The 12341-nt window shown below is 41.2% G+C and overlaps 2 protein-coding genes across 3 annotated transcripts in view; one reads left to right on the top strand and one right to left on the bottom strand.

Annotated features, from left to right (window-relative positions):
- LOC126998352 (protein abrupt-like) overlaps positions 1-12341 on the top strand; it is a 464876-nt gene that overhangs the window by 24033 nt on the left and 428502 nt on the right. For both annotated transcript variants that reach the window (XM_050859864.1, XM_050859863.1), the window contains exon 2: positions 8265-8407. The gene's annotated coding sequence lies outside the window, so the exon portion shown is untranslated. The remainder of the gene's footprint in view (positions 1-8264; positions 8408-12341) is intronic.
- Positions 1-12341, bottom strand: part of LOC126998354 (nephrin-like) — a 67356-nt gene that overhangs the window by 54778 nt on the left and 237 nt on the right. The window contains exon 2 of the mRNA XM_050859872.1: positions 11115-11266. Coding sequence (XP_050715829.1) covers positions 11115-11266 — 152 coding nt within the window. The remainder of the gene's footprint in view (positions 1-11114; positions 11267-12341) is intronic.

Below are 12341 nucleotides of genomic sequence, written 5' to 3'. Positions count from 1 at the left end.
GGTGAACCCATTCTTACTATGTAAAATCAATCAATCAGTCAATCAGAGAAAGAAAATATAATTAAAAAGAAAAATTGGAAGTAAGAAAGAAAAGGGAAAAGGATGCTGCGCCGGAAGCCGCGGCGAGGATTCCTTATGATGCTTGTGCGCGTCCCCGAGGCCCATCGGTCCTTCATCCAAGAACCGATAAACGCGGTGACCGGCGCCTTCACGGCATTAATGATTAATTTTATAATCCAGTCTGGTAGTTTTAAGAAGCGAGTTCTTGCATCCGCCCTATTTGAATCGGCGGGGCGGTGGAGCGCCAGCGAGCCCAAGGTCTCCCAGGCGAGCATGGCAGGACTGGAGGGCTCCCGACAGGGCGCCTCGGCGTCCATCGGGACCCAGACGGAGGTGCCGGAGATCTTTCGGCTACAACGCCGGGCAGGTGGGGCTCGTTAGCCGTGGTAGGCAATCTGCCTAGGAGAGCAACCCGAACAACAAACCCGGGCAGGTGAGGTTCGTTAGCCGTGGTAGGCAATTCACCTAGGAGAGCAAACCCGAACAATAAACCTGGGCAGGTTGGGCTCGTGAGCCGTCATAGGTAATACACCTAGGAGAGCAAACCCGAACAATAAACCCGGGCAGGTGGAGGTCGTTAGCGAAAGCAGTTCATCTAGGAGAGCAAACCCGATTACAAAACCGGGCAGGTGGAGGTCGTTAGCGTGAGCAGTTCACCTAGGAGAGCAAACCCGATTACAAAACCGGGCGGTGGAGGTCGTTAGCGAAAGCAATTCATCTAGGAGAGCAAACCTGATTACAAACCCGGGCAGGTGGAGGTCGTTAGCGAAAGCAGTTCACCTAAGAGAGCAAACTGATTACAAACCCGGGCAGGTGAGGTTCGTTAGCCGTGGTAGGCAATTCACCCAGGAGAGCAAACTCCGAACAATAAACCCGGGCAGGTTGGGCTCGTGAGCCGTCATAGGTAATACACCTAGGAGAGCAAACTGAACAATAAACCTGGGCAGGTTGGGCTCGTGAGCCGTCATAGGTAATACACCTAGAGAGCAAACCCGATCATAAAATCCGGGCAGGTTGGGCTCGTGAGCCGTCATAGGTAATACACCTAGGAGAGCAAACCCATACATAAAACCCGGCAGGTGGAGCCTGTCAGCCGTGGTGGGCAATCTGCCTAGGAGAGCAAACCTGAACAATAAACCCGGGCAGGTGGAGCTCGTCAGCTGTGGTAAGCATTCTGCCTAGGAGAGCAAACTCCGAACAATAAACCGGGGCTTGTGGTGCTCGTTAGATGTCGTAGACAATCCACGTGATGGGAACACCAAACAAAAGGAAAATAAAAAGGAACACCAGAAAAAGGAAAATATAGTAACAAAACATCAAGAAAAGAAAAAAAAACAGATCATCCACCTTCAGGCCCTAACATCTCCAAAATTATGGGTGAGTCTTTTCTGGGGAGAAAGAGGCTCATCCAGATCAAAGAACATCAAAAAGGGATGATATAGAAAGGAACACCAAAAAAATGGGAAAAAGAGAGAAAACATCGCAAAAGAAAAGTAACAACAATAACAGAACAAGGTCAAGAAAAGTAACATACAAAGAAACATCATCCACCATTCGGCCCCAAACTAACATCACCAAAATTAAAGGTGGGTCTTTTCTGGGGATAAAGAGGCTCATCCAGACCAAAGAATATCAAAGAGGGATGATATAGAAAAGAACACCAAAAAATAGGGGAAAAAAGAGAAAAAAAACATCGCAAAAGAAAAGTAACAGCAATAACAGAACAACATCAAGAAAAGTAACATACAAAGAAACATCATCCACCATTCGGCCCCAAACTAACATCACCAAAATTATGGGTGGGTCTCTTCTGGGAGGAAAGGGGCTCACCCAGACCAACGAAGAACATCAACAAGAGGATGATATGAAATAAAAGAACATTAAAAAAACACGAAGAAAAGAAATAAGAAGAAAAAGAACAGAAAAAAACATCGGAAAAGAAAAACAAGAAAAAAAAACACATCAAGAGAAGAAAAATATAAGAAACATCATCCACCTTTCGGCCCCTAACTAACATCACCAAAATTATGGGTGGGTCTCTTCTGGGAGGAAAGCGGCTCACCCAGACCAATGAACATCAACAAGAGGATGATATGAAATAAAAGAATATCAAAAAAGAAAAACAACAGCAAGAAAACAAAGAAAAAGATAAAGAAAAGAAAAGGAAAAAGAAACAAAAAAGAAAAAGAAAAACACCAAAATAAAATAAAACAAAAACAAAAAAATAATCCAAATAAATAAATAAATAAACAAATACAGAAAACAGTAAAATTAACTAACTAACTAACTAATTCAAACTGTCTAACTATTAAACTACCAATCTCACTACCTATCTAACTAAGGGTACTATACAAGGGTACTATTGGACTACCTATTAACTAACTAACTATCAAATCATCTAACGATCGAACATGTATTTGACTCTCTATCTATTTATCTGCATGGCTATCTATCATTATGTTTATCTATCCATCTTTTTTTTTTTTTTTTTTTTTTTCAGTTAAGGAAGCAGCTCAAGGGCAAAAGTAGATAAATAAATAAAAAATCCGCGGAAATTATATTGTTATATTTTATGAATTTCACAAAATGGTCTAATAAACTTCTCAGTGGTCTTACCTGCCCCTAAACAAGAGGAAGAGGAGGAGGAACATAAGTAAGGTAGTGCAGGAAAAGTAGGGCCAGATTCTGTTGTAGTTGACGGAATCAGTAGAGAAGGAGGAAAGGGAAGATATCTGGGGGTGGACGATTAAACTACTGATGGACATGCTAGCAGTTGTTCGTGTACATATTTCCAATGTAGATGACGGGATCAAAATGTGAGGATGGGAGACGAGGAGGACGAGGCGGTGGGCAAGGATGACGAGGAGCGATGGGGTAGGGGATGCACAGGGAGAAGTAAATAACCCACTGATGCCCTGTTAGCACAGACCTATTTCCAACCAGTGAAAGGGTCAGTAACAGGAATGGCAGTAGTAATAGTAATAATCTTGTAGTAGTAGTAGTAGTAGTAGTAGTAGTAATAGTGGTAGTAGTAGTCGTAGTAGTAGTAATAGCTTTAGTAGTAGTAGTAGTAGTAGTAGTAGTAGTAGTAGTAGTAGTAGATTTACAGTAGTAATTGTAGTAGTAGTAGAAGTTGTAGCAGTAGTAATAATAATAATAAAAACTAGTACTACTACTACTACCAATAATAATAATAATAATAATAATAATAATAATAATAATAATAATAATAATAATTATAATAATAATAATAATAATAATAATAATAATAATAATAATAATAATAATGATAATTATATAAATAATAGTAAAGGTAATAACAATAATAATTAATAACAAAAATGTTCTGGTAAAATAGTACATCATTGGATATACAATGAATCAATATAACCAAATCAATATAACAAAGATGGATTTACAAAGATTTACGAAGAAAATCAGACCACACAGACCCCCTGGTCCAGACTAGGTAGCCTGTCCTTAAACCTAAGTGATTTTACATTAATCAGATGGCTCCAAAACGTTGCATTTCTACTCTAGTTAATATTAAGTTCAAGGAAGTGACGGTCGAGCTTGTTTTTAAAGGAGTCAATCGTGTTACACTGGACCACTGAAGGTGGGAGCTTATTCCATTCTCGCACTACAACGTTGGTGAAGAAAAATTTGGTGCAGTCTGAATTTACTTATCTACATATGAGTTTTATGCCATTGTTCCTCGTTCGCAAAGTGTCATCGATCATAAACAATTTTGTTCTGTCTATATTCGTAAAACCATTAAGTATTTTAAAACATTCGATCAGTTTTCCTCGGAGGCGACGTTTCTCAAGAGAGAACATGTTAAGGGTGGAAAGCCTTTCTTCGTAGGGTTTGTTGCGCAAGGAAGGGATCATTTTTGTTGCCTGACTCTGAACACCTTCTAATTTAGCAATGTCCTTCGCATAGTGGGGAGACCAAAACTTTTCCGCATATTCCAAGCGGGGTCTGAGTAAACTATCGTATAGTGGAAGTATTACATCTTTATTCTTGAATAAAAAGTTTCTTTTAATGAAGCCCAACATTCTGTTCGCTTTATTTGCTGCATCGATGCATTGATGTGAGAATTTGAGGTTTGACGCGATTTTGACCCCAGGTCCTTAACGCATTGAACGCTTGTGAGTTTAACGCCGCCCATTTCGTAATCGAACATCTTATTTCTTGTTCCAACTTGAAGGACCTGGCACTTGTCTACGTTAAAGGGCATCTCCCATCTCTCCGACCAAGCTGAAATTTTGTGCAAATCCTCTTGGAGGCTTTGCCTGTCTTCGTCAGTGAGAACCGAGTTACCAATGTTTGTGTCGTCTGCAAATTTACTAATGCGATTATTGAGTCCAACATCCACATCGTTGATGTAAATAATGAAAAGCACTGGGACAAGAACCGAGCCCTGAGGGACGCCGTTAGTGACCGGTGCCCACTCTGAGTTAAGTCCGTCAATCACCACTCTTTGTTGTCTGTTGTTCAACCAATTCGCGATCCATTGGTTTATTTGACCGTCAATACCTATTTGCTTTAATTTATAAAGTAATTTAGGATGTGAGACTTATCAAACGCTTTCTGGAAATCAAGATAGACTACGTCCAATGATTTGGTTACGTCATAAACTGAGAAGAGGTCGTTATAAAAGGTCAATAGGTTTGATAGGCAGGATCTTTTGTTACGGAAGCCATGTTGTGAATCCCCAATTAAATGAGTGGCTTTCAAAGTAACTCACAATTTTGTCTCTAATTATGCTCTCAAGTAGCTTACCTACAACTGAAGTTAGACTAATGGGTCTGTAATTACCTGGTATTTTTTGATCTCCTTTCTTAAAAATCTGTGTCACGTTAGCCTTTTTCCAATCCGAAGGGACGATGCCTTGTCGCAAGGAAATATTGAATACGGCTGTGAGGGAGGAGAGTATTTCGCACTTTGTTTCTTTAAGCAGTATAAGGTATACTTTTTCGGGTCCGGGGCCCGGATTCATCAATCTTACCAGCCACGCCTCCGGTATCTCTCACATTTACCGGAGCGCTACCAGAGCTGTGGCATCTTTCAAACACGGGATTCATCAACGGTATGGTAACGCTCCGGTAACTCGCACCCTAGCAACGATTGGTTGGGCTGGATAGCCAGTCACGTGCGACCTTTGATACTGTATTTCAGCTTTCACGTGTCGTTTGTTTACTAATACACAGACCTCAAAATCAAGACATGTGTATTGTACAGGGGTAAATTCTGCCTTAAAACAAATAATTAGCGTGGTAATCCCTCAATTAGATGCGTTTTTTTACGAATGAATGCACGTTACTTGTATATTTATCCTTGAAATAAAAATATACTCGCTTATGTAGCCTATATTCTGAACATTTTTGTATGTTACCTTCATAGTTTTCCGTCGCTAACGCCAGCTGCGTGCCTCGCTATCACAAGATTGGGTAATATTCTAATGTTTGCCCATACTCACCCCTCGCAACCAAGATTGGCTTGGGGGCCATTGTCATCATGCCTCACTGGTGCAGCCAAGCAATGGGTGTGGGCGGGAAGCTGTGGCTGCTGAGGGAATGGCGTGAGTGTCTTCGTGAGTAGTGGAGGAGGACAGAGCAAAATTTTACTACGTTAAACTCCACAGCAAGAATATTGGAGACTTGAGAGTGGAGGTGACTGTCACAGATAGAACATTATTCCCTCTGCAGTGTTTTAACAAGTAGGGAAAAGTCATGTGGGTGGACAGTTCCACAGACTTACATACTAGAAACTGCGGCCTGCAAGTGAAGCCGGCCTGAGGCCGTGCACGGGTGTGCCCAGTTCATCCCAAACCGACGACTTCACACATCTCACTCCCACCCCGTTTCCTGACCCCAACATTCATTTTTGAGAAAAATGGAGACCACTATCATCTTCCTGAGAAAATTTTGCATCACACTAGCATAAAATTGTAACAATAATGTGTAAATACACGTACGAAAATCAAAAGTAAATGAATAGGGAGTACACATTTTCTTGCATTTATTTATCTTCAACTCCTTCGTACTCAGCTGGTTTTCGTCACATCGCTTTTATGAGCCCAAATCCTAAATCTGCATGCTTTTCTGCTTCTGATGGTGTAGGGTACGTCACGAGGTAAAAATATACATAGGCTCAAAATCGCCTCCGAACATGAGCCTCGGCAGTGTCTACCCACTTACCACGCCTGCGGTAACTCAGTTACGGGTGCTCAGAGCCGCGGTAACTTTTGGCCTTACCACGGCTCCGGTAAGTGGTTGATGAATGCAGATTTATCGGGTGGGCGGAGATACCGTGAAACTTACCAGACAGAGGTCCGGTAAATGGTATGATGAATCCCGCCCCGGGACTTTTATTTGTTTTAAGTGATTGGAGAGCTTTAAGGACTTCATCGGTTGTTATTTCAAAATTAGGCAATGCATGCTCGAGATTCACCTTAGTAGTGGTGTTGGTGGTAGGGAGGAAGACTGAAGTATTAAACACCGAGGAAAAGTAATTGTTTAAAGAGGTTTGCAATGTGTTGGCTGTCAGACACTAGAGCACCGTCACTGTTTATTAAAGGTCCAATTCCACTTCCAATCGCCTTCCTATTGTTTATAACATATAACTGAAGAAGGATTTCGGATTATTTTTAGTTAGTTGTAATGTTTTCTTCATATCTACGCTTTGCCTGACATACTAACATTTTCACTCGCCGCCTGGCTTCGTGATAAAGTCTAATGTTTTCGGACGTGCTTTGTTCTTTCTTTAATCTGTAAGACAATTTTCTCTCCTTGACTGAGTGTTTAATTTCGCTATTAAACCAAGGTGGGCTTTTATTAGTGTTATTTCGCTTCTCGCACAAGGGGATGAATGTGTTCTGCTGAGTGAGTAAATGATTTTTAAAGCTTAGCCAGGCTTCCTCTACATTGCCGTCATCTGATAGTTGTATTTCTGTTAGTTTTCGTCGGATTTCTACGAAGTTAGCTCTTTTGAAATTGGGCACCTTTACTTTATTTTCAGTCATTGATGTTTAAGCTCTAATTTATGATCGCAAGAACCGAGGTGTTCTCCAACCGTGACATTACTGACTAGGTTATCTTGGGTAGTTATAACAAGGTCGAGTATGTTATTTTGTCGAGTTGGCTCAGAAACCATTTGGCTTAGATAATTATCTTTCAAAAAATCGATCATTCTATGTGACTCGCCTTCTGTACCTGACAGTGTCGCCCAGTCGATATGGGGGAGGTTAAAGTCTCCTAATATCAGTGAGTCGTTGTTATTAAGTGACTGCCTTAAAACGCTGTACTTTTCAAGATCGTCATCGAGTGATTGCCCGGGAGGCCTGTAGGTGACAGATATATTTAAATTGACTTGCAATGTTTACTCGCACGCACAAATGTTCAACGTTACTGTCTCTTGGTGTTTTGTCAGTGGGTTGCAAATAGCTTTTGACAAAAAGGGCGACGCCACCGCCTCTACGGTTTACACGATCTTTGTTGAAGAGTCTGTAGCCATCTATGTTGTATTTGGAACTTAAATCAATATTTGTGGTGTCGATAAATGTTTCGGTTATAGCAATTATGTCAAAATTTTATGTTAGAGCAAGACATCTCAGTTCATCAAATTTGTTTCTTAGGAGAAAGGTGAGGGGGAAGGAGAGGAAATGTTAAATGTTTTACATGAGAAAAGAGACTTGAGGACGAAAGAAGGGGCTGAAGGAGAGGAAAATATCTGTGTTGATGGAGGAGAGGAGGAAGGAAGAGGGTGGAGTGAAATATGGTGATGATAAGTCTCCTTGAAGGAAAATGTATGAGAGGAAGATAAATAATGAGGTCAAGGACACACACACACACACACACACACACACACACACACACACACACACACACACACACACACACACACACACACACACACACACACACACACACACACACACACACATACACACACACACAGTTTTCATATTTTCGCAACGTACTTTCTCAGTTTAAATATTTTTACATTACAAATGTGCTGAATTAGTTTTCCTTCGAAACACCTCCCAGAAATAATATTATCTTTAGCTTTTTTTATGAATTTATTTTACTATATATAAAAAAAAAGTAGATTCGCTAATTTGCCCTGAAGTTTTATATAGGTTTATTTTATTTTATTCTTCTCTTCAAAACTATAGATTCGTGGTTATTTTTTTTATACAGCACGAGAGGAGGCAGGCCGAAGGGCAATACACAAACAGCCCCCGCCCTAAAATCGCTGCTCCCGAAAAGATGAGAGGTGGATCGCATAGTGGATGCTCCAATACGCCTGGAGAGGTGTCTTGATACTCGCCGGTCATCTTAAGGTACTGTGTCAAATGATCAGCTGTACATAATGGTAAACGAGCAACCATCGTAATGTTTTCATGAAGTAAGCCTCCAATACTGAATTTAAAGCGTCTCAGCAAATCAAAAGCCAATGTTGTGTTGGATCGCCTGTATTTTTATAAGTTAATAATGCCGATGTTGCACATAGGTGTGTATATAGGGATGGGTGGTTTCCTAGCGGCTCTTTGACCTCAGTGCACAGTCAGCCTATTGACCTTATCTCGCCACGGTCACTTCATCCCCGCTCACTTTCAGGTGCTTCGTAATTTCACCCTCTTCCTCTAACCTCCTAATATAAAATACAGGTGGTTTTGAGTGGCAGTCAATTTAAAAAATTTCAGAGGTTGTTTAAAGCCCCCTCGACTTCCTGGCAGTTGCAGCGCCCTGCAGTGACCAGTAATTAAATTCATACGTGCCTTATTGATATTTCTCTCCGAAGCTTGATATTTTCGTCATTTGGTCGTTTATTTTTTCATTGGTCGTAAGTCGTCGATAAATGGGATGTATCTCCTTGATCGATGGGGCGGCCGCGGCTCGAGTTACGAAATTTGGGTCGCCAGAAGCAAAGATTGGGAACGTTTGACCGAGAGCCATTTGAAGTTCCTTTGAAAACCTTGTCGCTGATTGCCCGTGCTTCAGTCATCCAGTCTCTTTATTTCTTTCTTTATCACTGACAGTATCATGATTGTGCTCAAAGTTCAGATAAACTAATTATAAATGAAACTGGCTTCTCCATACTGCAAAATATACTCTTGCTCCCCATAGATTACCAAAGTTTTTCTTCATTATTGGGCAGTATCATGAATGTCGATTAGGGAAAGATAAAGTTAGGGGCATATGCAAAATCTGCTCGTGCCCTTATTGTTCATATCCGTCGTCTTGGCCTTTGAGCCTGTGGTGGGTAAAAACCCATTAGACGGGACATAGGTCCAGTGTGATATTCGTTACCATAATTTTCCTTCCCTGGTTTCCAAGTACCCGTATATCGATCAGGCTGAAAAGGAGGGTGAACAACTGGGTGAGCTGCACGCCGACTGAACCGGACGGGATTTGAAGTATTTTTGAACCTGGGCTCGCGGATTAGTAACTAGACACGCTAACCACTGCACCACGGAGGCGTTAGGTTGTCGATTAAGACTGTGTTGAAAGTTCAGATTAACTAAAACAGATGAGATATTGCGATAATCAGGGTGGATTGGCTTAAACCAATGAATTAAACCAAGTGGTTTAAACCATTTTTTTTTATAAACCCAATGTATTTCTTTTTCAATATCGGTCATTATATTTTAAACTTTGAATGTGGTTTATGGAATTTCAGGTATTCAGGGCAATATATCATTATTTTAGTGTTATATTATATTTATTTTATAAGACTTCTAACATTGTAATATTCAACATAGGAGAATTTTATTAACCTTTTAGGCTTTTATAAAGGGATGACTCTGTAAATTAGTCTCCATATATATATATATATATATATATATATATATATATATATATATATATATATATATATATATATATATATATATATATATATATATATATATATATATATATATATATATATATATATATATATATATATATATATATATATATATATATATATATATATATATATATATATATATATATATATATATATATATATATATATATATATATATATATATATATATATATATATATATATATATATATATATATATATATATATATATATATATATATATATATATATATATATATATGCTTATTGTGCTGGTCAGCTTTCTTGAGGGGTTCTGGACGACCCCAGCCCGTTAGTGGCTCAGGCGAATTTTATTTATAGTGACTGCCGTGATATGACTCTTGCTTGTCCCATGCTGCTCCCCGGTGCTGCTCTTGACCGAGGTCACTGAATTTGGGGTTGATTGAAGATCTGGGCAGCATGAGGCTAAGCTTTCGCCACTTGGAGATGGTTGAAAATTGTCATCGTGCATGGATGGGATTCAAACCTAGGTCCCCTGGCTCACCGCGCTCGGACGCTAAGCACTCGGCCACCGCCTCCCCTAAGTAGATGTATTAAAAAAAAATCATGAGGATTCATTGGTAATTTAAAAAAAAAAATCACAAGAAGTACGGACAATAGTCCCAAAGAAAGAATAATTTATCTTGTATTAATAACATTAAAATTCGAGTTAATCACGTCAAACGTAGCTGTAGGATCAGAATCCTAATATTTTATATAATATTTCTTGTAAAAATTCATTTAGCTCAGTTATTAAAAAAACTATCGAGTAAATATGTTTTTCGTTCCTGGCACTGCCGAGGGCCCTGTGGGGAGGGTGATGGAGGAGGGGAAGTGTTGGTGAACAAGCGACAAACTGATAACTGTAAGTGATATTAGGCTAAATGACAAGGGGAGGCGAGACAGCGACGAGTCTGCGGGTCATGCGTGGAGAGAGGAAGGGAGGAGGAGGAGTAGGAGGAGCTCAAGAGGGAGAAAGCGAAGGAGTGGGACGGGAAGACAAGGACAAGGAACCTAAGGAAGAAGTTGCTTCATGCATGAAGAGGAGGAGGAGGAGGAGGGGACGAGTCCGGCAGGGAGTAAGCGAAGGAACAGGACGGGGACGACAAGGACGAGGAAGCCTAAGGAAGAAGCCGTTACCGTGAACTGGGCGTGCATGGCGGGCGTCTTACCTTGCTGAGGGTGATGGCGTCCCTGTACCAGGTGACGGAGGCGGGGGGCCGCGCGCCCTTCACCAGGCACTCCAGACGCAGCGTGTGCCCCGCCTCCACCTCCACCACGCCCCCGTCACCCACGCCCGCGATGCTAATGCTCGACGGCGACACTGGCGCACGAGGCGGGGAGAGAGCGAGGTTGGGGGGTTGGGTGCTGTTTTGTTATAACTATTACTGTTGACTAGTATTTTAGTATTATTTATGGTGTCAATATAGACCTATCCCCTTAATTTGTAATAACTTATCAGATACGTTGTCATTCTTATATTACTCCTTTATTTACTATACTGTTTCACAAATCATACATTTAGTTTTCTATTCTCACCCTTTCAGCGACCCTCACCGCTAATCCACCAACAACCACTCAACGCACTATCACTACGTACGACCGTCTCCATTAGCAGGTCGACTGTTTACACTAACACATGCAATGACTGGCTCTTTAACATAATCACTGCCCGCACCCGCACATTTCTCACGGCAGTGTGTAGCTTTCACACACACAAATTGTGTATATATATATATATATATATATATATATATATATATATATATATATATATATATATATATATATATATGTATTTTTTCTTTTACGTTTTCGCCTATTGCGCCGGTAGGCTCTTGGTAGGGCCTGATGGTCGGCCCTAACCCGTTGTGGCGCAGGCAAGTGTTTATAGTGGCGCCATCTTTTCTTGTCTCATGCTGCCCCCCGGAGCTCATTCTTGATTCACCTTGACAGTTCTTGTAGGGTCCGGGTTGATGGATGGTCGACAGGACAGCCTGTGGGTAGTCTTAGGCCACTCGGCGACGCGCCGACATAATCTTCGCCCCCCCATTCCTTCCCACAACGACATGTGTCCACCTCCCCTTACGACCTCTCCCCACCCCGTCTATTCCCTCGTAAGGCTAGTGTCACACATTCATGATCTTGACTCCCGACGCCTCCCGACGTGACGTTAGAAAATGTCGCGCTGCTAGACGTACGTTACGACCATCGTAAATAGGTCCCCTTAATTGCCGACCTGTCGACGTCGAAACGACGTTGTTGAGACGTTGCTGAGATAGACATCCAACGGTCGTGGTTTATTCCCGACGGGTGATAAATGTCGGGGAGGGCGCCGTTTGTTTTGAAATTTCCAAAACTGTCGGCGTTTGGCCTAACGTCGCGAGGCGTCGGGAGTC

The sequence above is a fragment of the Eriocheir sinensis genome, chromosome 14, assembly GCF_024679095.1.
Source record: "Eriocheir sinensis breed Jianghai 21 chromosome 14, ASM2467909v1, whole genome shotgun sequence".
NCBI lineage: Eukaryota > Metazoa > Arthropoda > Malacostraca > Decapoda > Varunidae > Eriocheir > Eriocheir sinensis.
Note: the sequence above shows the minus strand (reverse complement) of the source record. Positions and strands in the feature narration are given on the sequence as shown.